This window comes from Diabrotica undecimpunctata, chromosome 7 (genome assembly GCF_040954645.1).
Source record: "Diabrotica undecimpunctata isolate CICGRU chromosome 7, icDiaUnde3, whole genome shotgun sequence".
Taxonomy (NCBI): Eukaryota; Metazoa; Arthropoda; class Insecta; order Coleoptera; family Chrysomelidae; genus Diabrotica; species Diabrotica undecimpunctata.
The window spans coordinates 78,835,789-78,863,266 of NC_092809.1; the positions used below are offsets into that span (position 1 = coordinate 78,835,789).

General features: G+C 34.9%; 1 protein-coding gene across 5 annotated transcripts in view; it reads left to right on the forward strand.

Annotated features, from left to right (window-relative positions):
• LOC140445516 (ATP-binding cassette sub-family C member 4-like) overlaps positions 1 to 27,478 on the forward strand; it is a 105,896-nt gene that overhangs the window by 71,005 nt on the left and 7,413 nt on the right. For all 5 annotated transcript variants that reach the window (XM_072537594.1, XM_072537592.1, XM_072537591.1 and 2 more), the window contains 3 exons: positions 10,558 to 10,708; positions 10,846 to 11,076; positions 17,436 to 17,734. In XM_072537594.1, coding sequence (XP_072393695.1) covers positions 10,558 to 10,708; positions 10,846 to 11,076; positions 17,436 to 17,734 — 681 coding nt within the window. The remainder of the gene's footprint in view (positions 1 to 10,557; positions 10,709 to 10,845; positions 11,077 to 17,435; positions 17,735 to 27,478) is intronic.

The window sequence follows — 27,478 nt, forward strand, 5'->3', positions numbered from 1 at the left end:
GTATAAAATAGATATTGCAGCACTGCAAGAATTACGCTGGGAGGGACAGGGACAGATTGATAAACAAGACTTTACAATGTTATATTCAGGAGGAATGAAGCAAGAACAAAAAGGCGTGGGATTCATGATACTAAGGCACCTAAGAGAGAAACTTATAAATTTCAAGCCAATATGCGAAAGGATGGCCTATGTTAGAGTCAACAGCAAACCATTTAATATATCCGTCTTGAATTTATACGCCCCCACAGAAACAAGCAATGTAGACGAAAAAGAAATCTTTTATGATAGGGTCGAAGAGGAGATAGAAAAAATACCCAAAGAAGATGTCATATTTGTACTAGGAGACCTCAACGCCCAGATTGGAAAAGAGGACTTTTTACAACAAATTGCAGGAAAGCATACAATACACGAAAACACGAATGACAATGGGCAAAGACTATGTAACCTAGCAACAAGAATAAATTTGTTAATAAGCTCAACAAAATTTGAACACCCTAAAATACATAAGGTAACATGGAGGTCACCAGATCAGAAAACATATAGTCAAATTGATCACATAATGATTAATAAACGAAAGCAATCGTCAATAAAAGATGTAAGAACGTTCAGAGGTGCGTGTGCAGATTCAGACCACTACATGGTCACAGCCACTATAAGACAAAAAGTTAAAATTGAAACAAAACAAAAAAACCAACATAAAAAGTGGAATGTCAATAAAATGAGTAACGAAGAAGTAAGAAAAAAAGATATAAACACAGAATGGGAATGAGAATAAACACAGAAGATATAAACACAGAATGGAGACGATCAAAAAATCAATAGAAGAAGGTGCAAATATGCAGATAGGTAAAAGTCAGGCTAAAACAAAAAACGGATGGTATAACCAAGAATGTAGAGAAATAACGGGAAAAAAAGTGCAAGCCAGAAATAAATGGCTAAGAAAAGATAAAGAGGAAGATAGAGAAGAATATGAAAAATTAAGAAGAAATGCTAAGAAAGTGATAACGCAAAATAAAAGAAAATGGGTAGACAAAAAAATGCAGGAAATAGAGCAGGAAAGAACAAACAGAGATACGAAAAGTTTTTACAAAAAGATTAAAGAACAAAACAAAAAATACAAGGGCAAAACAAACGGAATAAAAAATAGAGAGGGAATAGTGATAATAGAGGACCAAGAATACAAGCAAATATGGAGAGATTACTACAGAGAGCTTTTGACGGAGGAAACAACAGAAGAAGAAATGCATAACGAGGAGGAAACGGTGCACGAAGAAGAAGCAGATGAAGTAGATATCGAAATTTCAAAATAAACAACATTAGAGGAATTGGATGAAGTCATACAGAGAAGCAAAAATGGAAAAGCCCCTGGTAAAGATGGAATTAATATGGAACTAATAAAATACGGGGGAAGGGAACTAAGAGGAAAAATACTGGCACTATTGAAAAATATATGGAAAGAAGAGAAAATGCCAGGGGACTGGGAGGTAGGGCAGATCATAACAGTACATAAAAAAGGAGACCAACAAATCTGTGAAAATTATAGAGGAATAACGTTACTAAATACAACATATAAAATATTGACATCAATAATAAAAAAGAGGTTATCAAAGATCACAAAGAAGACAGTAGGACAGTACTAATGTGGATTCACAGAAGGAAGATCTACAATAGATGCAATACACACAATAAAACAAATAATGGAAAAAGCAAACGAGTATAAATTAGAATTGGAAATGTTATTCATAGACTTCAAACAGGCATTTGATTCGATTAAAAGGAACGGATTAATGATAGCACTTAAAAAATTAAAAATTCCACATAAACTCAGAAAATTAATAGAAATGACAATGAGAACTACAAAAATAAGCATAAAGACACAAAGAGGAGAGACAGAGGAATTCATTATAAATAAAGGGATGAAACAAGGACATGCCTTATCAACAACGCTATTTAATCTAGCATTAGAATATGTACTACGAAATATAAAGAAAGGAAATCTCAGAACAAGAGGTGGTCAAATAATTGCATATGCAGACGATATTGCTATTATTGCAAAGAACAGAAAAATAATGAAAGAAATGCTAGACGAAATAAGAGAGAAAGGGGAGATAATGGGGCTAAAATTAAATCAAGAAAAGACAAAAATATTAAGATTAGAGAAAAAACTAATGAAAGAAAAAATCAAAATAGGAAGTTCTGAGTTTGAAGAAGTAGAATACTTCAAATACCTAGGAGTTACAATAAGTAAATCCGGAGAAAGGAAATCCGAAATAAAAGAAAAAATATTAGCAGCAAATAAAGCTTATTTTGCAAACAAAAGATTACTTAAAAGCAAAACACTGACTAAAAAAAGTAAGATGAGCATTTATAACACCATAATTAGGCCAATATAATTATATGCAGGAGAAACAATGACGATGGTTAAAAAAGATAAAGAAGACTTAAGAATAGCAGAGAAAAAGATTATGAGAACCATACTAGGACCAATCAGAACAGAGCAAAATGAATAAAGAAGCAGAACAAATACAAAAACTAAGGAAAAACTTAAGGAAGACATCGTAACTAAAATAAAGCATGCAGAGTTAGATGGTTAGGTCACATTTGGCGAGCAGACGATGAGGCAGTGACATACGCAATGATAGAATGGAATCCAGAAGGAAAAAATAGAAGGGGAAGACCGAGATCAAAGTGGCTGCAAGAAGTTGAAGAAGACCTCCAAAGGGCAGGAGTCAGAGAATGAAGAGGAAGAACTAGAGACAGGAAAAAATGGAGAGATATTGTCAAGAAGATAAGATAAACAAAAAAGACTGATCCACTTAAGAAATAGGATCTAGAAAGCATTTGCGGTTTAACCCCACACTGGGGTGTATAGCCATTATATATATATATATATATATATATATATATATATATATATATATATATATATATATATATATATATATTGTTTTGTATAAAACTTAAGAGGTCGCTGGTTAAAGGATATTAGATAAATAATTATAAAGTAAAAATGCGATATTTTGTTTGTGAATAAATTAGCGACAAAAAGCAAACACAACTGTCAGTAAATTAAGAAATTAAATGGTCTTACTCATTATTGATGTTTGTACAAAGAATATAGACTTACCCCTTGAAATATTGATGTGTTCTTAGCCAGGGAAATCTCGTTGATACCGCGTCGGGGCGCCCGCCGACGCTCGATGGCGAGAACCTATAACACACTAGGTCCGTTTCGTTCGCTGTCTGGGGATGAAGTGTCGTCTTGAAATCTTCAGAAACGAGATGGTCGGTAGCAAGAGGGCAAACCCATAAATCACTCTATTGTATTGCGATTTTGAGTGGCGATAATTTAAGTTAATTGTGACCGTACACTTGTGTGCATTGGCGACACAAGACAAAAATAACAAAGGAAGTCAAATTCTCCGTACTTAAAACATAATAAATGAGACAGCCCGTTTAGCGATTTTACGAAATAACAGGAAATAATATATTTTAACAAAGTCGTTAGAATACAGGATTGAATTAGATCACATTATAATACACGTTAAAAGAAAAATATTAAATGTAAAAATATGAAAACAAATAGTATATACTTTCCCAAACATTCTCCCGCGCCAAAAACGAATGTTTTTAAGAACAGCTGACATGACATGAATGGCGTGCCCTCCAATTAAAGAACTGGCAGGACCCTGGGCTACCTGGCCTTTCGGCATACGCCCGTTAGTGAAACCTCTGCCCCTACGAGTCCGACACCAAAGTGAAGGTGCCACGGGGCGCGTACCAAAGACGTCCCGTGGGTCCCCCCGTGGGGGTACCCCGTAGGGTTACCACGACACGTCTAGCACACGCAACCCGCCGGGGCTCCACCTTCCCCGTAGTACCTGTGTTGTGAGTACCTTGCCTACCCGTTACTCCCACACTACGGGCGGGTAGGTTCGGCAGGCGGAGGAATTTCCACCTCACACGTAGACAGGTCGCCGCCGAGGATCTCTCCTCTACCACTCTTGGATCTCCCGGTGGGTACGTGCCGGGGCACCTACACCGCTCCTGACCGCCGTCAGGCGCGGTGTGTCCACACCCCTCCTGACCAAGGTCAGGAGAGGTATTTACGGGCCCAGCTCGTTCAACCTCACCAGGCTCTTTTGGAATGGGAGTAGAGTGGTCCCACGAGTAGTCTCGTCTCGGATACTAGGAATGTAGACCGGTGACTACCAGGCGTTTCTACCAACCCGACACCTCAAACGACGGCTCTCCACCTCCCTATTCCTACCCATTAGTCGCCTCTTACGACAGGCAGGGCTTTCTGACCCCGGCCGTATTCTTATCTCCGCGAGCCGGACGGAGGAGAACAGCTGACAGTAGAAGTATTAAGAATAGACATGAAAAGATCTATATACTAATAAAGAACTAAGTAAGAATAAAATATGAGTTGACAAATAAGCGGCGGTCATATTTTGACCACAGAACATTGTTGGATGTCATCTGACCCTGTGCTCAGATTAACAACGCGTACAATGTCATCAATTAGAAAGAAATAGCGTCGAATCAGTAGAATTTTTCGACCGACTAAACTAGAAAGACTGTGTCATACACAATACCGTTGGTCCCTTTTCCTATAAGAATTCCGTGGGGTGCGAAAAGACAAGAAGAAGAATAGCGTCGAAATCTCGGCGTGGTGTCCCATTTAAGTCTTCAATGACAGCCGGGAAGTAATGATATTTGGACGAGCTCCACGGTAGGAAAATGCCAGTTTGGTGAAAAGTGTAATAATTGTGCCAGTGATAAAACACGACTAACACAATCAGAGAGGTGTTGATTAGAAGGCATTTGATGCCGAGTAGAGTGTGGTATCAGTTCTTATATGTGTTTAATACGATTGCCAATTTGGGGTAGAAAAATTAGCTCAAGAGAGCGCAATCGTCGATATCGGAATCGAAATATCGGAAGATCGGACTAACAACCCTTTGACAAAAGTGACTAGATCAGCCAACAATATGGCTGCCAGGAGTTCCAATCTTGTCGAGACAGAGCTAGCATGAAAATTGGACTAGACTCGTTGACAAAGTGACTAGATCAGTCAGCAGTATAGCTGCCAAGAGCTCCGATCTTGCGATAGATGTTCCTGTCTAGAAATAACACCAGAAATGTAACACATACAAGTACAGAGGTCAGATGTATCTGTTCAGATGTTTCATCATCCCAGAATACATTGAAGTACCACAGCGGTTTTAGAGCAGGTTTGACTTGCAAAAAGACATGGAAAATCAATAAAAACAAGAGGATAGCAACAAAAATACGACTTATTTACAAACGAATAGCCCGCTTTGTGAACGGTTTGTCAAAGGGACAAGAAGAATAAGAAAAGAAATCAGTCATAGGATTCCATTTTAGGCCCAGTACCGTAAAAATGAAAGGTTCCTCTTTGTCAACGAACAACATGTCAAAATGCGTAAGCCAAAGCCTGAAAATAATTAAAGATGGTTGCTAACGTTGTCGATTTGTCTAGCGAAAAACCATCGAGCTTTAAAAGCTAAGAGAGTGCTCACTGCAGAAGGTGAGTAGTATCAAAGAAAATTACTTGTAGCGTGATTCTGACGTAAGTCCGTCAAGATGGCTGCTGACCCACTGCCTAGCGGAAAACCATCGTATCGTGATTTAAAAGCTAAGCAAGTTCTCACTGCAGAAGGTGAGTAGATCAAAGAGAATCACTTGTAGCGTGATTCTGACGTAAGTCCGTCGAGATGGTTGCTGGCCCACTGCCTAGCGGAAAACCATCGAGCATTAAAAACTAAGCGTTACTCTTGTAGACTTTTATAGTTCCAAAATTCCTTATTTACTTTAATTTGTCGATACGTTTGCTTTATATCGCAAATAAAACAACAACGAAGATATCGAAAATTAAGTAAAGAACGAGATGTCCTTTAAGGACCACTATCAAAAGCGTCGATTAGCGACACACCTCGAACGTCATATAGATTGGCGTCGAAGCTAGTACGAATTTTGGATAAAAGAAGCGAAATAAAAATTTGTTTTTTGAAAACTGTGTGAGAGTTATAAGAAATAATCGATTTAAAATCGGATTCAGAAACCGACATCATATGTTAAGAAGTAACAAAATCTTCCACGAATGCAACATATGGCTCTTTAAGATTCGGAAGTTTCCTGAAGCGATTCTCTAGCATACAAAATGAAGATATGCATAAGAATAAAGAATAAGTAGCGAATATAAACAAGAGAAAAAGATAAATAAAGAGGATACGAATTATTAGAATGATGCGAAAACATATTTGATCTGTATCAACTATGTGGAAAGAAATAGATGAGGCCGTTAAATGTGGTTGTGTAGCAAAATAGAAATGTTAGTATTTGAAGAAGTGATTGTCTAAAGGGACAAGATGAATTTGAGCGTTGGTTAACAAACGAAGCAAAACGCGAAACCGTGATTCGCCAACCGTGCAATTCGTCGTTTCGAATGAGGTGGAATCAGGCCACGTACACAAGAATTATGTGGATTAACCAACGAGAAAAGTTCTTGAAGCCGTTTAGTCCCAAAAAATACAAACATTTACATGAATAGTAAGAACCAGAACACAAAGCACGAAATAGACGAGGACATTAAATGTGTTTGTAAAGCAAATTAGAAATGTTGGTATTTGAAGAAGTGATTGTCTAAAGGGACAAGATGAATTTGAGCGTTGGTTAACAAACGAAGCAAAACGCGAAACCGTGATTCGCCAACCGTGCAATTCGTCGTTTCGAATGAGGTGGAATCAGGCCACGTACACAAGAATGATGTGGATTAACCAAAGAGAAAAGTTCTTGAAGCCGTTTAGTCACAAAAAATACAAACATTTATATGACTGATAAGAACCGGAACACAAGACACATTTAACACCTTGATTAGCTACCTTAGGGTGCTTTGTGGCACCAACGAAACCACAAGTAAAGGAGATTTTATCGAAATATTGAAATAAGACAGCGATAATCGAAAGCGAGTAGAAGAAGACAATAAATTTAATCGAAACAAGGTTGTGAGATTTATGAAAATCTACCCTGGCTGCGAATAATAATGAAGGCGTATGGTTTTGATACTTAAATGCGTTTCATAGGGCTCCTTGAATCTAGAGAATGCCGAGTATGGCGCGAAAAGTTACATTTGTTCATTTTGTTGAGCATTGTAAGATACAAGCACGAAAGAGAGGACAACGCAAACATAAATTAACAAATCAACACGAAGAGAATATCTAGATTTAAAGAAGCGAACGGTTTTAAACAAAATCAATTGCAAACAAGTAAGAATATCGATAAAAAGGAAAGTAACGAAAGGTATAGTAACAAAGAAAATCAAAAGATATGACATGTGTTTAAGTTAACAAACAAGACGTACAGAATGAGTTGGAAAGTATTGTACAAGTAGAACAAAAATAATTTACAAAAATTAGCACAAAAACAATGTAAATATGTAATACAATAAATCATAAATGTAATATATATGTATAATCAATATATGATATTAATCAAAATATATATAAAAGTATTTATTGATATTATGAATTAAAAGTGTAAATAAATTTAAAAAATTGCTGTGTAAATATGATCCAATTTAATTATGTAAATTAAGTTTAAAAATAATGCCGAAGGACCGAATCAACGTTAAATTGAAAAGAAAAAAAACATTTAATTAAAATGAATTAATTGAAACACAATGAAATTAATTGAATCAAAGTCAAAAAAATTATTTATCATCCTGCTCGAAGGACCAAATGTTTTGTATAAAACTTAAGAGGTCGCTGATTAAATGATATTAGATAAATAATTATAAAGTAAAAATGCGATATTTTGTTTGTGAATAAATTAGCGACAAAAAGCAAACACAACTGTCAGTAAATTAAGAAATTAAATGGTCTTACTCATTATTGATGTTTGTACAAAGAATATAGACTTACCCCTTAAAATATTGATGTGTTCTTAGCCAGGGAAATCTCGTTGATACCGCGTCGGGGCGCCCGCCGACGCTCGATGGCGAGAACCTATAACACACTAGGTCCGTTTGGTTCGCTGTCTGGGGATGAAGTGTCGTCTTGAAATCTTCAGAAACCACCCTCTGACCACGCTTCGAGATGGTCGGTAGCAAGAGGGCAAACCCATAAATCACTCTATTGTATTGCGATTTTGAGTGGCGATAATTTAAGTTAATTGTGACCGTACACTTGTATGCATTGGCGACACAAGACAAAAATAACAAAGGAAGTCAAATTCTCCGTACTTAAAACATAATAAATAAGACAGCTCGTTTAGCAATTTTACGAAATAACAGGAAATAATATATTTTAACAAAGTCGTTTGAATACAGGATTGAATTAGATCACATTATAGTACACGTTAAAAGAAAAATATTAAATGTAAAAATATGAAAACAAATAGTATATACTTTCCCAAACATATATATATATATATATATATATATATATATATATATATATATATATATATATATATATATATATATATATAGGTATATATATATATATATATATATATATATATATATATATATATATATATATATATATATATATATATATATATATATATATAAAAACAGCGAGCAAAAGTACGTGTTAACGAACAGCTGTCAAAAGAAATTGAAATTAGATGTGAAGTGAGACAGGGATGCGTATTGTCGCCAATTCTTTTGAATGCCTACTCTGAAGAGATCCTGAAAAAAGCTATTGAGGGTAAAAAAAGCTGGAATAAAGGTAAATGGAATTCCCATTAACAACATTAGATATGCGGACGATACTGTGATCTTAGCCGAAAATATTGAAGATCTTTAGAGAGACTGGTGACCAGAATAGCAGAGTATGGAAAAGAGTACGGTCTAACAATGAACATTAAGATGACGAAATTTATGAAAGTATCGAAAACTCAAAGAAATCATGGGAATCTTCTAATAAACAGAACCAACGTCGAACAAGTAGACATATATGCATATCTGGGAACAATGATTAACTCCACAAATGATTACATTTAGGAAAACAAGATTAGAATAGAAAGGCTAGAGCAAATTTCAACAAAATGAGAAGAGTGCTATATACAAGAGATTTAAAATTGGAACTAAGAGTTAGGTTGATGAGGTGCTATGTTTTTTCGTCTTTGTTTTATAGAATGGAATCTTGGACCTTGAATGCGATATCAATGAAAAAACTTGAATCATTCGAGTTGTGGGTGTATGTAAGAATTTTGAAAATAACGTTGACAGAACACGTCACAAACAAGGAGGTTCTGAGAAGGATGAGTAGAAGAAATAGAAATAGAAATTTTAAATACAATTAAAACAATAAAATTTGCATATTTCGGACATATTACTCGTGGAGAGAAATACATCTTGCTCCAACTGATTATGCAGAAAATATTTAAGGAAAGGGAACCATAGGGAGGCGTAGAATGTCATGGCCGTGCAACTTGAGAGAGTGGTACGGATGTACATCAAATGAACTTCTTCATCATTCCGACGACGTGCTAGAAAGACATGACTGGACTATCAACAACTACTTTTTCCTGATTGTACATGAAAATCAGAGAGACTGGAACAAACTCGTGCCTCTGTTTGTGCTAACCTACCGAAGCTCTCAACATGACATACCAGACAGAGGTCGGACCAAGAGACACTTCCCGAGTCTGTCAGCGATCTAAAGGATAGTCTGATTCTTCTTGACGGGCCTATCCTTAATGTTGGCGATCATCATGGCAATCTTTATCTAACAGCAGCAGCGCGGAAAAGCTGCACAGATGTTGTATTGAACCAGATTCTGAGGTTCTTTAACCAAGATGTTCTTCTTCTTCCTGGACCTCGTTTTCCAAATATTTTTCATTGCAGGATAGCTTGAAGGAGAGCATATCTAGATTCATTTCACATAATATGTCCGAAGAACTGTAACTTTGGAGATTTGATGGTGGTCAGTACCTCTCGGTTCTTATTCATTCTTCTGCGGACCTCCTCATTTGTGACTCGGTCAGTCCACGAGATCTTAAGCATTTTCCGATATAGCCACATCTCAAATGCTTCCAGTTTTCTGCACATATCTTGGTTCAAACAGACTGATTAAGGTCCACGATTCACCAGCAATAAACTGAAACTCATCATTGACCGGACAAAGGTTACGTTCTATCAGAAATCCCCTCCCGTTAGCTTCAAGGAAGGAGATACAGTCTGGTTCTACGAACCAACGAGAAGGAAAGACGCCCCAAAGAAGTCCCAAATTGCAGCCCAAATTTTAATCCTTTTTATAAAGGATTTTTTAATAACATTTTAATTACTACCAACTACAGGAAATTCGTTTTCCTTGTGGATTTTAAAACTTTTTATTGTTTAAACTAATATTTTAATATTGTTCTGAAACTATTTTAAACAATCTAACATATGTTTACTTTAACATTTTGATTTGGTAATGTCCACATTTAAGAAAGTGGAAATCGAAACGTTAAAATAAACATTTTACACTTAAATTTTAGTTAATTCTCAATAAAAATAGTAAATTACATTTTTAATTACAGATTCTTTTATCTATGTTTGGATCTCTCTTACTGATTATCATAGTTAACCCTTACTTCTTAATTCTGATTGCCGCCTTGAGTGTAGTTTTTGGTATTATGAGGCACGTCTACCTAAAATCTTCGAAGAACATTAAGAGGTTAGAAGGGATAAGTAAGTATAATTCTTTTTTATTCAATTTATTAGTGATTCTGTGCAATTATTTTGCACATGATTTAATTATGCTAAATATTTCAAGTTATCTAGTTTTTTGTTAGACAACAATAAAATTGATCTGTATTGCATTTTAGTGAGAAGCCCGGTTTTTACCCATTTGAGAGCTACCATTGAAGGTTTGACAACCATAAGAGCTTTTGGAGCCCAAAGTACTCTTATGGACGAGTTTGATCATCATCAAGATTATCATTCAAGTGCATGGTACATGTTTATTGTTTCCAGCAATGCTTTTGGATTTTACTTGGACTGTTTCTGTTCTGTTTTTTTGGCAGCACTTACTTTTAGTTTATTGTTATTCGGGGAGGGTAAGTTTTTGATTTTTTTTATTATTTATTAGTTTTTATGTTATCATGATACCTTTTTCTGATATTTAAATAAATAGTAAATCTACATAAATCATAAGGCCAGTGTTAAAATTTTAAAGTAGTAAAGTATTATTAGTATTAGTTGTAGACGCAACTACTAAATATTGTTCTGAAGCTATTTTCTTGTGGCATTTTAAAGTAATTACTATTTAAATGGGAATAAGCTACAATTAAATGTTAAAGTAAGTTTATTGACGTTTCAATTTCTACCTCGGAAATGTTTGTGTTTTGGGAATGATTTCTGAAGTGAAAATTGAAATGTCGATAAACTTACTTTAACCTTTAATTGTGGCTTATTCCCATTTAAATAGTATCAACTAATAAATGTCAAGATATATTAACATAATTTCCTCAGTTTTATACTTTCTTAGAGCAACCAACTATTTACCATTAGAACCACAAGATTAACATATTTTGGGTACATATAGAGCCAGTTAGATCCAGTATTACACACCCAATAACAAAAAGAAGTCAGCAAAAACATGAACTGAAGTCGGTAACAGTGCTTTGAAGAGGTCAAAAGTAGCTCGATGGGTCGTGAAAGTTATGGCCACTGTATTTTTGGGATTCGCCGTTGGTACGATGGAAGCTTTATTTAGCATGCAGGTATTATTTCAGAAATGTAGAGATGTCAGATGTGATATTTTTGCATGCCTTTGCTGATTGACTACAAGAAGGCTTTCGATAGAGTCATGCATAAACAAATGATGAAAGTGCTGAATAGGACAGGTATTGACGGAAGAGACCCAAAAATATTAGCTAACCTGTAATGGAATCTATCAGCGATGCTCCGAATACATGAAGAATATACAGATCAGGTCAAAACCTTCACGGGAGTGAGACAGGGGTGCATAATTTCACCACTAATATTCAATCTGTACTCAGAGCACATTTTTAAAGAGGTTCTAAAAGATATTGATGAAGGTATCTCAATAAATGGAGTCAAGCTTAATAACCTGCGGTATGCAGATAATACAATATTGTTTTTCAATACCATAGAAGGGCTGCAAAACCTAATGAACTAAATCATTCGTGACCAATGAAGAAGTACTACGAAGGATTAACACAACCCCAAAATTTGTCAACATCCTGAAAGGCCTTAAGTTGCAGTAATTGGGACAGATAATGAGAAATCAAGGCATATATCAGCTACTCAAAAGAAGTTTGCAAAGTAAAATTGAAGAAAAAAGGGCCCCAGAACGAAGAAGAATATCCTGGCTTGCTAACCTGAGAGCATGGTATATGGTATAGAATGACAATGTCATCATAGCCAGAATGATCGCTAACGTTCGGAACGGAGAGGCACCCTAAGAAGAAGAAACTCTTGAAAATAGTGAAACTATCAATAACCTGATAGTTTCTTCGCACAATCTCTCAAGAACGTTAATACAATGGCCAAAATTTGTGAGTTCGGCTTCGAATTGCTTTCTCATCTTATTCTCCTGATTTTCCCTGTAAAATTATGACGCGTTTCCAAATATGAAAAGGTGGCTAGTAAATAAATAAAATAAAGCTCGAACGAAGAGATAACTGACGAAACAAACGTCTATTTTGCAGAGCTTCCATAATCGTATTAATGAGTATAATAAAAAAAAATAAAATTGGAGCAAGAGGTCTTTACCACACCAGTCCTAACACTAGTTGTTACACCTCCATACATGTCTTGCACAATCTTCACATACTCACCGAGTGGTCCTTTCTTATTGAGAGCCTACTACACAATCTCTCGAGAAAATCTATCGTATGCTTTCTCAAGGTCGATAAATACCTTAGGAGCGTCTGTTTGTTTTATTGGTGATGAAAGGGTGATTGTTAAATCACGTTATCATCAGTGACGTCATTCTTCAATAACGGTATTTTAAACTGACCGTAATCACCGTTCTTTTATGTACAGTAACAGGGAGTCACAGTAATCGTTTACTAAACAACACGATCAAGATTACCCTGTATTAGGTATTACTATAAACACATATTGCTAATACTAAATTTTTTTAACTACCACAACTATAGTAAAATTCCACTATTTGGAAGAGTGATTTCATCGTTTAAACGCCAAATGTCCTTAAATTTAAATGTACTCAGCGGCCCCGAAAACTACCCGTTAATTTTGCGATGATCTCATCAGAAATCATAGAATGTATAATTAGTACATTTATCTGTGCTTCTCTATAGGAGATATAGCTACACTGTACGGCATCTTGTGCTTCTCTATAACCACAAGATTCCGTACAGTGTAGCCGATTCTTGTTCACGAGTAGCAGATATGGTCATACAATCCTGAATTCTTCGACGCAGCGATTATTACCGACATAAAAATTCCAAAAAAATGAGTTTTTTCAATAGTAAAAATTGAACACAAAATTATATTGAAATAAATTTTATTTACATGTTCAGTTTTGTTACATATTTAAGTTTATAAAATAAAAATTGATATGTTACATTTTATTCCCATTCCGTTTCAAAAACTTGGCAACTTGGGAATTTGTAAAACATCGTAGCGGTAATACCACCGCATCTGCCGAAGCAAGAAACGTTCATTTACATAGGCGGTGCTGGCGGGAGTGCTTCTGTTGCCTTTTGTGATTATATTTTTTGCGGTTGAAGTTTGTGGTGATAATCCTAGTGTTATTAGAGTTTGTCGTTTTATAGTAAATTTTTAATTATATTCTGTGATTATTAAAATATAATGGACGAACAAACGAGTTGTTCCAAGAGAAGACAACAAAATGTTAACGTCAGAAGAGAATGTAGTGATACGATATGAAGAAATTGAATTGCATGATGCAGAAAAATGGCGTCAAATATTAGCCAAGCGGTCGATATTTGTAGCAGTTTAACAAAAGTGTCCATTAGCTGTATTTATCATGTACCTACCTAAAGATACATCGGAAAATAAAAAGCAAGTAAAACTAGAGGTAGAAAAAACATTGTTTTGGATGACGAGACAAGACATTTTATTTTCGGAGTAAAATTCCAACACTGAAAAAATTTTTCAAGGGCTCGAAAACAATTACTTTTTACCCAAGATATCTCGTAGAGTATTAATCAGAACTATACGCGAAATAAACTTTCGATATGTAAAAATAGAAAAAGTGTGTTATTAGAAAAAAAAAAGAAATTATTGTGTGGAGCAGAAAATATTTTAAAGAAATACCCACACTTCCCAACATTGAACGAAAAACGTATTATTTGGATGAAACCTGGATTAACGGTCATATCGTTGGAAAAGATTGGCAAGATTTAAATGTCAAAGATAAACGCGAAGCATTTATAGAAGGCTGCTTCATAGGATTAAAGGCTCCATCAGGAAAGGGACGATGTTTAATCATTATCCATATAGGAAGTGATACAGAGTTTCTTGATGATGGTTTGCTTCAATATGAGTCAAGAAAAACAGGAGATTATTATGAAGAAATGACTTCCGACGTATTTGAGCGCTTTCCGCAAATTTATTTGTTTTTTTTTTATAGCTTTTTAAGAAGTTTAAATAATATTTAAAAAATATAATCCAGTGTCGCCACTGGATTTTCATACGTTTTTGCCCACTTCTCTGCCTTCAAACGATGAAATCACTCTTCCAAATAGTGGAATTATAGTATAGATGGTTTGAATTATAATAATAAATTTCCGTTACTAACAATAAAGTAATCCATTTCAATCACTGTTAAACTTTCTTTAAATAGAACTAAAAGTTATCTCTAGAATTTCAATTTCCACATTTTTTATAAAAGAAAAAGATATATTCAATACGTTTAATGACATTTAAAAAGAGAAATATCAGTAGATAATAGCATAAAATTTCTATGGAAATTCGTTCCGTAAATAGCCTACTTACTATTCAACTTAGAAATTTGCAATTTTCAATGAGTTAGACAACCAATACTACTTACTTCACCCTACCTATCCACCCTACCTTCACCCCTTTGGCCCTTCGCCGTTGGTAAATCACCACAGTGGTGCACCCAGGGGAAATTTGCAGGTAAAAACCCCCCAGGGCACTATTTTGACACAGTTGCTCACAAATTTTAGACTTAAAATGGAGGTAGCATAAAAAAATTTTCGGTGCCAACCAAAAGCCCCCCTCCCTAAGGGAAAATTCTAGGTACGCCACTGGCCTAGACAAAAACAATAAAGTGTATTCTGATGCAATAAAAACAAGAACTTTCATCTAAATATAATTACTGTTTATTGATAAACAAAATATCTAGTTCTACCTATTCCTAGTTGATTTTTAACCAAAAATAAAAACATGATAACTTGTATTGCAGTCTTTATTCACCGATAAAAATAAATATTTCTGAATTCGTAGATCAACATTCCGTGCAACAAGTACCTAGACCAGGGGGGGTTTTGGGAGTTAAACTTCCTCCCCCCAGGGTACTATTCCGACACTTTTACTCACAAATTTTAAGGAGGACTCAAAATGGAGGTAGCATAAAAAAATTTCGGTGCCCAACCAAAACCCCCTCCCCCACAGGAATATTCTAGCTGCCCCACTAAATCACCAGATATTAGTCACGGTTCTCCGAGTCACGTTCACCTAGAATATGTCTTCTTCGTTTTCTTCTTTTTATGTAGACCTGTCTGTTTTTTAATATGCCACCAGTAATTTGTCGTTCCATCGTTTCCGTGGTCTTAATACTGATCGTCTTCCTATTGGGGAATTGTCTTTCGCCGTCTTTACTACTCTATTTGTTGTCACTCGATTTATATGATCGCTCCGTTCTACTTTTCTATTTCTTGTCCAATCCTTAATGTTCTCCAGCTTTCATCTATGTCGTATATCTGTACTTCTAGTTCTGTCCCAAAGTGTCTTACCATCAATTTTTGCAATAGTTTTCATCTATGCTGTTTCTATTTTTTTATTTTTGTCCTCTTTGTGTTAAGTCAAATTTCTGCCGCGTATGTCGTAGTAGCCATGTAGTAAAATTGTTATTATAACCATGCATTTTGATTTATTTGGAAACATTGACATGATAAATTTTCTGGTGCTTATATTAAATTTGTGCAGCATACTTTGGAAATCATCTTAACTTTTAGGGAGTAGTATTACGTCGTCTGCATAGCAGATTATTTTAAGTTGTTTGTAGCCCATTTGGTAGTCTTTTAAGTTCTTACTTTTTTATTATTTTATCCATGATCAGGATTCAGGGAATCTTTCTGTCTTATCCAAGTGCCAGCTTCAATTAAGTCAGTTTATTCTTCTTCTACTTTCACTTTTGTGTTATTTTGGTAGATATTTTTGACAGTGCTAATTATTCCTAGAGGTATTTCTCTTGCGTACAATATGTGGATAAGGTCCTTTATTTTAACCCTGTCAAATGCCTTATTAAGATCCATGAAACATAGATATTCTGGTTTGTTTTACTCTAATGATCTCTTGTACTTGCCTCATTATAAACATAGCATCGGTGCATGATCTTTTTGGTTGTTAATTTTAGTGTTGAGTTTAATAAATAAATTTCTCTGTAATGTTCTGGGTTCAATTTACTTCCTTTCTCGAAGAGAGGTATTAGGATGCTTGATCTCCATTCTTGTGCTGTTCTGTTTTTTTCTATTATTCTTTGGATTAGTTTTAATGGTTGTTTGGTCAGATCTGGTCCTTCGTACTTTAGAAGCTCATTCGGTATTCTGTTCTCGCCTGGTGATTTTCTATTCTTTAATTTCCTTAATGCTTCCTTTACTTCTTCCTCCTCAATATTTATTTCATCGTTTGTACCTCTCTCTACTTTTAGCAAATAGCGATCGAAAGTGGTCTGCCCATGTTTACTTCTGAATGTGTTTTTATTTTATAAGTTCGTTTTTTTTTCTTTGTCCTCTAATTATTCTCTATAGTTTGTTGTGTGTTCTGTAGAAGCCGCGTTCCATCTGTTTTAAGAAACTCTGCCAGTGTTCCCTTTATATTTGTCTGGCTAAAGCATTTGTTTCATTTCTGATTCGTTTATAGTGGTTGTATGTCTGTTGTGTTTGTTGTGTTCTGTATTATATATAAACTTTATTCTTTTATTCACATTTTTTCTTCACTTCTCTAAATCATGGGTTTTTTATATGTTAGTGTTCGTTACTTTCCTCTCTCCTAGTTATTCTGTTCCTGCTTTAATTATATTATTTCCCAGCTTTTCTCGATAGTGAAATCATGTCTTATTACCAGTTTCTTTATTCCTGTATTTTTCCATCAGTCACCTTTTCCATCTTATCCACAGCTGCTACCCAAATCCGTGTAAGATCACAACATATCCAAGTGACATATATAGAGACTAAAAAACATTTTATTATATTTATTTTAAATATCTTTGCAGCCTTTAATCTGAAGGGAGGTCAAGTAGGTCTAGCCATTACTCAAGCAACAGCACTAACAAATTACCTACAATGGGGTATGCGTCAATCTGCCGAAGTAACCAATCAACTTATGAGCGTGGAAAGGGTATTGGAGTACGAAAATTTGGAAAAGGAAGCACAGCCAGTTGTACCTCAGAAACCAGCCAAAGAGTGGCCACAGAAGGGAGCAATCACTTTTAAAGATACTTGTTTAAAATACTTTGCAGGGGGACCATTAGTTTTGAAACATCTTGATCTAAGCATTCAACCAAAGGAGAAGGTAAATAAAAAATTGTTATTTCTTTATATTATCATCATTCAATCTTCGCTTATCCACTGCTGGACATAGATCTCCCTCATAATTTTCCATCTATTGCACAGTGTTGCCAGGTGACATGAACCATTTTGCGGTAGGGCGAACTTGAAAAATACGGTAGAAAATGGTACAAATACCATAAAGATGTCAAATTTGTTGTTTTTTTACATTATCTAATGCTAATGGTCTATTTAAATGCCTTTTTATAACAGTACATTCATTTGTAAATAATTTTCACCAGAAAATACATACAAAATTTTTAAAAACATAATTTTTATTAAAAAATTTACCTAAATAAACTTCAAAAACATTAACTGAAATCAAAACTAAACCTAAAAAGTATGGTAAAACAAAACACAACACTGAATTAAAAAAAAATCAACCATTAGATCTCGTCAATATCCGAGTTCTGCTCGTAAATGTTTTTATTAAGAAGTGTTCTCATATCATTTTTTACCTTAAAATTATAGAAACTTCCGTCGGAGCCAACTATTCCCTTGCTATGTAGTAGTGTCTCAATAAGCTTCGTGCTTAATGTATTTCTCTGTTTATTTTTTAATTATATTGACAACCGAAAAAATTCTTTCCACATTTGCATTCGAATGCGGTGAGGTCAATACATTAAAAACAAGTAGGGATAAATTGGGAAACATATTTAGTCCACCACCATAATTCATTTCACTTACTTGACTCCAAAATGCTAGTATATCATTAGATTCAGGTAACTCAGTGTTTCGTAAAAGTCGCCACTCATTATCTAATGATTGAAGATCGCCCTGATTTATCCAAATATAGGCCAATTTTGGTGAAATATGTGCAATTGAATTAATTTTTCTACTTCGCACCAAATCAGGATTTATAAACTGCAAATCTTCCAAGATGTTATTTTTTATATCAAACCTTTTTAATAATTGGTCCAGACCCTCTATATAAAATTCTAAACACTTTAACTTTACAAATTCTAAATCATTTTTATCTACACTATACGTAGAAATGTCAGAACCAAAATACATTTCCGGTATATTATGTTTTGTCAAATGCTTTAAATTAAAAAATGCGGTAGAATAAGGTGTGAAAACTATAGAGCGGTAGATCGAGGTGGAAAACTTTAGATCTACCGTAAAAACGGTAGACCTGGCAGCACTGCTCTTGCATCCAATTCCTATGACAACGTTTTAGATCGTCAGTCCAACGTGTTGGTGGACGACCTCTGCTTCGGTAGGCATCATCTCTTGGTCTCCATTCCAGTATCCGCTTTGTCCATCTATTATCTGTCATTCGAGCCACGTGACCTGCCCAGTTCCATTTCAGTATTGCTACTCTCTCTACTGCATCAGCCACTCCTGTTCTTTGTCGTAGCTGGCGATTTGGGATCTTGTCTCGTAGTGAAATGCCCAACATAGCACGCTCCATCACCCTTTGACACACACGGATCTTTTGAACTGTTCTCCTTGTCATGGTCAACGTTTCCGCACCGTAAGTAAACACTGGCAAAACACACTGATTAAACGTTTTTCTTTTAAGGCATATTGGTATATCAGACGATTTGAAAATATGGTTCAGCTTGCCGAAGGCTGCCCAAGTCAGTCTTATACGACGGAGAAGCTCAACGGTTTGGTTATCTTTTCCTATGCGAATCTCATGACCTAGGTATTTATAGGCCATTACCTGGTCTATGGATCTTGTTCCTACGCATATATCTTCGCTGACTACAAGATTTGTCATCATCTAGGTTTTAGATATATTTATTTTCAATCCCCCTTCTAGCGAGGAAAGGTAGAGCTGATTTAAAAGTTCTTTGGCCTCATCTATCCTATCAGCTATGAGTACAATATCATCTGCAAACCTTAGATGGCTACGCTTTTCTCCGTTTATGTTTATGCCCTTGTCGGTCAGTTTTGCCCTTTTACATATATATTCCAAAAGCGTAGTGAACAGTTTCGGCGATATGGTGTCCCCCTGGCGTACTCCACGTTGTATGGGACATTTCTGGGTTTGACGATCACCCACTCTAACGCTGGCTGTTGCGTTTTGGTATATGTGTTTAATTATATTTATATACCGATAGTCAATTCGGCATTCTGTCAAGGCTTCCAACATTTTTTGTTGATTTACGATGTCGAAAAGTAAATATATTTTTCTCCTACTAAAATCCCAAATATTGCGATTAGTAGCGAAAATAATTTGCGGATTGTTTACATATGTGAATTTAAAAAGGCTTCGTAATACCACAGTGAGAAATTTCTGGAAAAAAACTCGCTTTCAGTAAAAACTAGTGTTTGAAGTGATAAAAGTAAGTAAGGTTATTTATAATTCGAAACAGTCATACTGGAGGAACTCTAGCCGTTAGTTTTGCGACGTTGCCAAAGTTAAAAATAGTTCTGCAATCTGAGGACTGATAGGAACTGGATTTTTGAGCAGTTGAAGCGAATCTAGTTCCTTTCGCGGTCCTTAGAAACAGATATGATGTACACGGACAGTGATGATAAAGCGTCAGAAGGCAAGAAGAGAAAAGATAGAGGGTCAACTTCACTTTTCCTGCAGAGCCAGAACCCTAAGCAAAAGAAAACCAAAGGAAGAAGATTCAGAGGATTTGTACGACGTTATAAGCATGTTCAAGAAGATGATGGGAGAACTGAAAGAAATCAGGAATGAAAATAAGGAATATAGAGAAGAGATGATATCGCTGAAAAAAGAAAATATAAAGATAAATCAATAATTGGAAGAAACAAAAAACAAATTAACCCAGGTTGAAAACAAAGTAGAAAGAATTGAAAAACAGATGAAAAGAAATAACATAGTAATTACGGGTCTACCAATAAACGCAACAGATGAAACACTCTTAAAAAATAACGTAAAAGATTTTATACAAAAGCACCTAAAAGAGGATGTCGAAATAGAATCTGCAAGGAAGGTAAAGAACAATATATGTCTGGTACAAATGAAGGATTATGGCAAAAAAATTAAGGTAATGAAAGAAAAAAGCAAACTCAGATTTCTTACTGGAGAAAAGATCTTCATCAACGATGACCTGACCGAAAAAGAAAGACACATGAGGCAGGAAATCGTAAATAAAAGCAAGGAATTAAGAGCTGAAGGTAGAAATGTAAAGATAGGGTACAGAAAACTAAGTGTGGATGGTATAAATTGGGTATGGGCCGGAAATGGTACTTTCAAACGAGAAAATTCTAGAAATATGGACCCAAAAAACGGCATATAGTAGTGGAAAAAGGAAAAGATGGCCCATTATTCCAACGGACCCTAGCGATGAACAGGAAAATGAGTTTGAACATAAATAGCAAAATAAAAAATAAGAATATGTACCTAAATATTGCGACATGGAATCTTCGAGGAGTATACGAGGAGGGAGCATTAATTAACCTAATAGAAGAACTAAAAAATATAAAATACACATCTTAACAATACAGGAAACACATTTAACTGGAAACAACGTTGAAAAGATTAGCCCATACACGTTTTATACAAGTGGAGGCAATAATAGGAATTTTGGAGTGGGGTTTCTGGTACATGAAGACGTGGAGCAGGTAAAACGATTCGTAGTAAAATCTGACAGAATGTGTGCAATTAGAATTAAAGGAAAAGAGAACATGATATCGTTGATAAATATACATGCTCCAACAGAAGAAAAAGAAGAAGAAGTAAAAGATGAGACAGAGATTAATCACATTCGCAATTGAAAACAGGATGAAGATATGAGTACCCATTTTAGGAGAAAAAATATATATAAAGGAACGTGGAAAATTCCGGGGTCAAATGGAACTAATCAAATAGACCACATCTTAATACAAGAGAAGTTTGAAAATTTAATAACAAATGTGAAAACGTGCAGAGGGGCTGACGTAGACTCAGATCATGTTTTGGTTAGAATTAATATGAGAGAAGCAATAATTAAAAAGCATAAACGGAAAAAGAAAGTGCAACGTAAATTTAACTTTGAAGAACTGCGAAAATTTGAGGTAGAGCAGGACTATCAAAAGGATATACAAGAAACCTACGCCAAACAAGATAGTACTACTGTGAGTAATATACAACAAAAGTTTTTGAAAATGACAAACACTATAAAGAAAGCTACGTCGAAGAACCTAACAAGAACAAAAAGATTTAAAAAAAAACCACTGGTTCAATGACGAATGCAGAACAGAGTTAAAAAAAAATCAGATTTGAGATTAAAAAGTTTACATTCGCAAAAATAAGACGACCTAGAAAGGTATGCCGTACAACGAAAAAAAGTAAAGAGAATCCTAAGGGAGCGGAAACGAAAGTATATGGATAATAAAATTAAACGCATTGAAAAAAATTACAAGAAAATGAAATAAATTTTTTTTATAAAGAAGTAAAATACATTAACACTGGGTACCAGGGAAACGAAAGTATATGGATAATAAAATTAAGCGCATTGAAGAAAATTACAAGAAAAATGAAATAAATTTTTTTTATAAAGAAGTAAAATACATTAAAACTGGGTACCAGGGAAGAACGATGAATGTAAAAGATAAGCAAGGAAACCTGATAGTGGATGAAGACCAAATATGTGAAAGGTGGAAAGAATATTTCGAAGAGATACTAAATGACGAAGTGACTACTGAAGAAAATTGTTATGTTCCTAGACCTCAAATAGCAATAGAAGTAATACCAAAGCCCACAAGAGAAGAAATTGAAGAAATAATAAAAGATATCAAAAACCAAAAAAGTCCCGGGGAGAGCGGCATTGTGGCAGAGAACATAAAATATGGAGGAAAGGTCTTAATAAACAAACTTGGTGAGCTAATACTGAAAGTATGGGATGCCGAAGAAATGCCTCAAGAATGGAGTAAGTCGATTATAATTCCTATACACAAAAAGGGAAATAGAATTGAATGCGCAAACTATAGAGGAATATCCTTATTAGAAGTAATGTATAAAGTACTCGCCATACTAATTAAAAAACGATTAGAAATATATATAGAGAAGAATCTAGGAGAATACCAGGGAGGATTTCGGAAAGGAAGATCAACAACCGATCAAATTTTTATGCTAAAACAAATCCTGATCAATTGCTATGAATACAACATTTCAGCACAAGTACTTTTCATTGATTACAAAGCTGCCTATGATACAATAGACAATAGACAGAAACAAGTTAATAGAAACACTAAAAGAATTCTAAGTGTCAGAAAAAATAATAAGATTGGTAAAAATGACAATTAGACAAACCATTTGTGCTGAGATGCAACGGTACAGTCTCAGAAGAATTCGAAGTGAAAAAAGGTGTTCGCCAAGGAGATCCGTTGTCTACATTGCTATTGAATATAGTTCTAGAAAAAATTGTAAGGATTAGTGGGACAAATAGGTCCGGAACTATTTTATACAAGAAGCACCAATGCTCAGCATACGCTGATGATGTGGTTCTCATTGCAAGAAGTGGAAAAGAACTATCAAATATAACAAAAAGACTCATTCCAGAAAGCTCTAAAATGGGACTGAAAGTTAATATTAATAAATCGAAGTACATGGAGATCTCGAGCAAAAAAGGAATGAGCAACAGGGGATCCTTTAAATTGGAGGTGGAGTATGGACCAGTTGTAGAATTCGAGAAGGTGGATGAATATATGTACTTAGGTACTCTTATTGATCAGACATGTAAGGAAGAAACTGAAATCAACCTGAGACCGACCAAGAGCAACAGGTGTGCTGGAGCCATGAGCAAAATAATTCAGGCCAAAGATATATCTCGTAATACAAAAATAAGAAAATGAAAAAGACAGAAAAGATTTTATTTCACGTTCAAAGCGTCTATGTATCTATTGATACGTATTTCGCTTTAATAAAGCTCATCAGAATAGTTATTCATAGCCGTTCTTAACGTGAAAAATAAAATTCTCTGTCTTATTAGAAGTAACAATAACATGACTTCGTTATGGACGCAATAGCGACATCTGATAGAAAAATCGGTAAGATAGTTTAGAAACAAATTCAGATTTCTGCTTTAATCTGGAGCCTTCTAAAAATTGCAAGACATGACCAGACGATGATAAAGATGTTAAGATTTGTTTCTAAACTATCTTACCGATTTTTACAAAAATAAGAGTATATAAAACTATAATTAGACCCGCAATGCTATACGCTGCCGAGACATGGACTATGAACAAAACCGTACAGAACACATTGGAAGCATGGGAAAGAAAGATACTTCGCAGAATATTTGGTGGAAAAGTAGTAGAGGGAGAATGGAGAAGACGAACTAATGCAGAAGTGTATCATTTGTATGCTAACCCTACAATAACAAAAGTGGTGAAAAAACGTAGACTAGAATGGCTCGGCCATCTAGAAAGAATGCAAGGTAATAGACTAGTCAAGAATATTGCTTGGAGAGTACCTGAGGGCAAAAAAAGAGAGGAAGACCAAGAAAAAAATGGAGAGATGCAGTGATGGAAGATGTCAGAGAGATGGGAATCAGAGATTGGAAGCTGTTAGCTAAGAATAGAAAACGATGGAAATTATCCAGCAATAGGCCTAAAAGGCCTGTTAACGCTGTACATAAATACGGTGTCGAATGCCTTTTCATAGTCGACAAATACTAAAGCTAGTGGTTTATTATATTCAGTACATTTTTCTATAAGATTTTTTATTACCTAGCCTTTTCTAAAACCCGCCTGTACTATGGGCTAATAGTTTATAAATATGTGAAAGTAGACTTATTCTACTATACTATAGAGGCAAATCATTGAGGATAGAGTTCAAATTATGAACACGATAGAGAGTTTTTATAGACAACTGTACAAAGAACAGCAATGTAATCGGAGTCGATCATTACCAAAGATAATCAATCAGGGATTTGAAATTTTACCGGACGTAACCAGACCGCAATGAAGTTCGAAGGTCAGTGCAAGAAATGAAAAACAATAAGCCCCCGGAGGCGATGAAATAGTGGCAGATGCCTTGAAAGTGGCTGGAAAAAGATTATGGCAGGTCCTTACCAAACTATTCACTAGATGTTTGCAGGAAGCAATAACACCAACCCAGTGGTATAACGCAGAAATTATCATACTTCATAAAAAAGGGGATGCTACCGACCTCATGAATTACAGGCCCATAAGTCTACTTTCACATATTTATTTCTTTATATGCGATATTGTTAACAAAAATATATTACAATCTATATAGGTTCATATAATCTGAGAATCAGAGTATGATGCACATATATCAGATATTAAGTGGTGATAAAATTTTTACACATCATATCTTATTGAGCATGTGGACATTGTTTTCGCAGTTGTTAAGGTAAAGAATGTTATAAATACTGTGTCCTCTGTTATCAAATATCTTTAGGGACGCAAGTCCCGTAGTCATGTTATAGTATATTCTATAGACACAGTAAAGTAAATAGGAAGAAAAGCCGATATGTGTGCTACCCCTACAGATAGGTGGCTTTCCCACAATCAAGAAAAACAGAGGGTGTTCCATTATCCAGGGCATCCAAAGTAACGTTCAGATCATAAGCTTCCTCACGTAAGTCACACGTTGAGGAGGAATGGAGGAAAAGCCTGGGGGTTAGATAGGTACGACTTCAATAGCAAAGTGTGACCGGCTTGATCTTTGGACTTATGAATGTCACAATAACAATGGTATACACATGTGTGAGTGTGTGTGTTTGTGTCAAATATATCTTGTTTGGAATAATTCACAAGCAATGTCAGCCTTTCAAATACTGTTTTTTATATCATTTTGGCATGTAATGATGTCGATATTATCAATATTTTATTATGCCTTTGCGTTTTGTACCTACCGCAGTCATAGTCGATTCAACCAAATTGTTTTTAGATTTTCTGTCTAGAGAGATGCTCTAGGTTATTATTTATTTCAATTTGCAATGTTCTCAATATATACAAAGTTTAACTAAAAAATCTATCACATACATATCGAAGACGACGTAAGTACGATATAAAACGCCACGACGCGTACAGGACAGATAGTTGAAATCTGTAAGAAGTCGATAAGGTTCAAAGTCGCGTGAGTTCATGAGATATCTTAAGTGACATATTAAAGTACCACACACCATAAATAAATATTGGAAAAATGTATTTAGCGTATACGAAACTGTATAGCCCAGCAAATAAAAAATTTAATGAGACATGCACGTGATCACTTAGGTATATCTTATCGTTTAGCTGTCGCTGTGATATTTACCAAGAAACGTGTCAGTAACGGAGAAAGGATGCGTATATGGTCATTATTTTCTTAGTTTTCTCAGAGTTATAAGTACGTTGTGTGTTAGAAGTAGTAATAGCTGAGATTTATAAAAGTTTTTGCAATCAGTTAGGACTTAAATCTAAAAAATATAGTCTCTTTTCTCTGTCTGTTTGGTTTATTGGTATATCAGGGTTCGTTTCCCTTAAGCTTTTCCTTAAAATATTCTGTCCATCTTTTTAGTTTCTCTTGCTGTGTTGTCAATATATTAGGCTTTTTATCTGGTAAAATTATTATGTCTCTGTCGGCTTATTTAGTTCTTGTAATTCTTTGTTCATACTTTCTCTCTTCTTTCTGCGGTCGATGCTGTTGCATCAATAAATATGCGTTGTTTTTTCTTTCTGTTATAGTCTGACATTCTTTATTAAACCAGTCGTTCGTTCTTGTTTCTCTTTGTTTACCTTCCATTCCGTTCTGCTCCCTTCCCACACTTCATTTATGTTTTCATGTTTTAGTCTGTTTTCTATTTTTGTTTATATTTTGTTTATATTCTCTATTTGTATTCATATTATTGAGTCCTTTAGGTATTTCCTTTTTTTATGTTTAAAATTCTAACCCTATTTTCGACTCGATAGTGATCAAAATCTGCACTTGCTTTTGTTGTAGTGCGACTGGTACGAACTTTTATTAGGTATATTCTATTGGTGTCTTGAGTCTACAATAACATGATCTATCGTATTTACTGTAAGTCTGTCTGATGATTACTAGGTATTTTTGTGTATATCTTTTCAAGCGAAAATAAAATTATACAATCGATTCCAAAAAAAACTGCTATTAAAAAAGAGGAAATTTTTGAAGTCAAAGCATGTTCTATTGTTACAATGGAAATTGACCAGCAAGGAAATATATGTTCTTACGCGCCGCCAATTATTGAATTTAAAATTTCTGAAAATTCATGATTGAAACGTGATTTCGGCTATTTTTGACCAGTTACATCATGTGATTTTGGATGAGTAATTTAATTTTTTTTGGTAGACTTATAGAAAATATTAAAAAAAAACCAAAGTATAATATGTGATTTGTAAGTGTACTAATTAAATAATGTAGAATTTTTTACAGAATTTATATTGATTTTAGAATTAATTTTATTTATTATAACATACACATACTCACATACTGATACGGACACACACACACACACACACACACACACACACACACACACACACACACACACACACACACACACACACAGCAACACAATCATTCGTCACACACAATCATCACTTTTCATTCGTTTCAGCGGTTAGTAGAACACGAAGCAAGGCCAAAGTGAACTTAAAGGGGAAGTACAGTGTTGCGTATTACCTTGCTTAGACGATGTGCCTCTTCAAGGAAGGGTCTTCCTTTTTTGTCGAAATTTTGGAGTGTAGAGCAACGTAAGTAAAAGGGGAAGCGTCAGTATGCTGCTAGCCGAGCGGGGTAAGCTGAAGGCGGCCTATTTTTTTTGGAGGAGAGAAT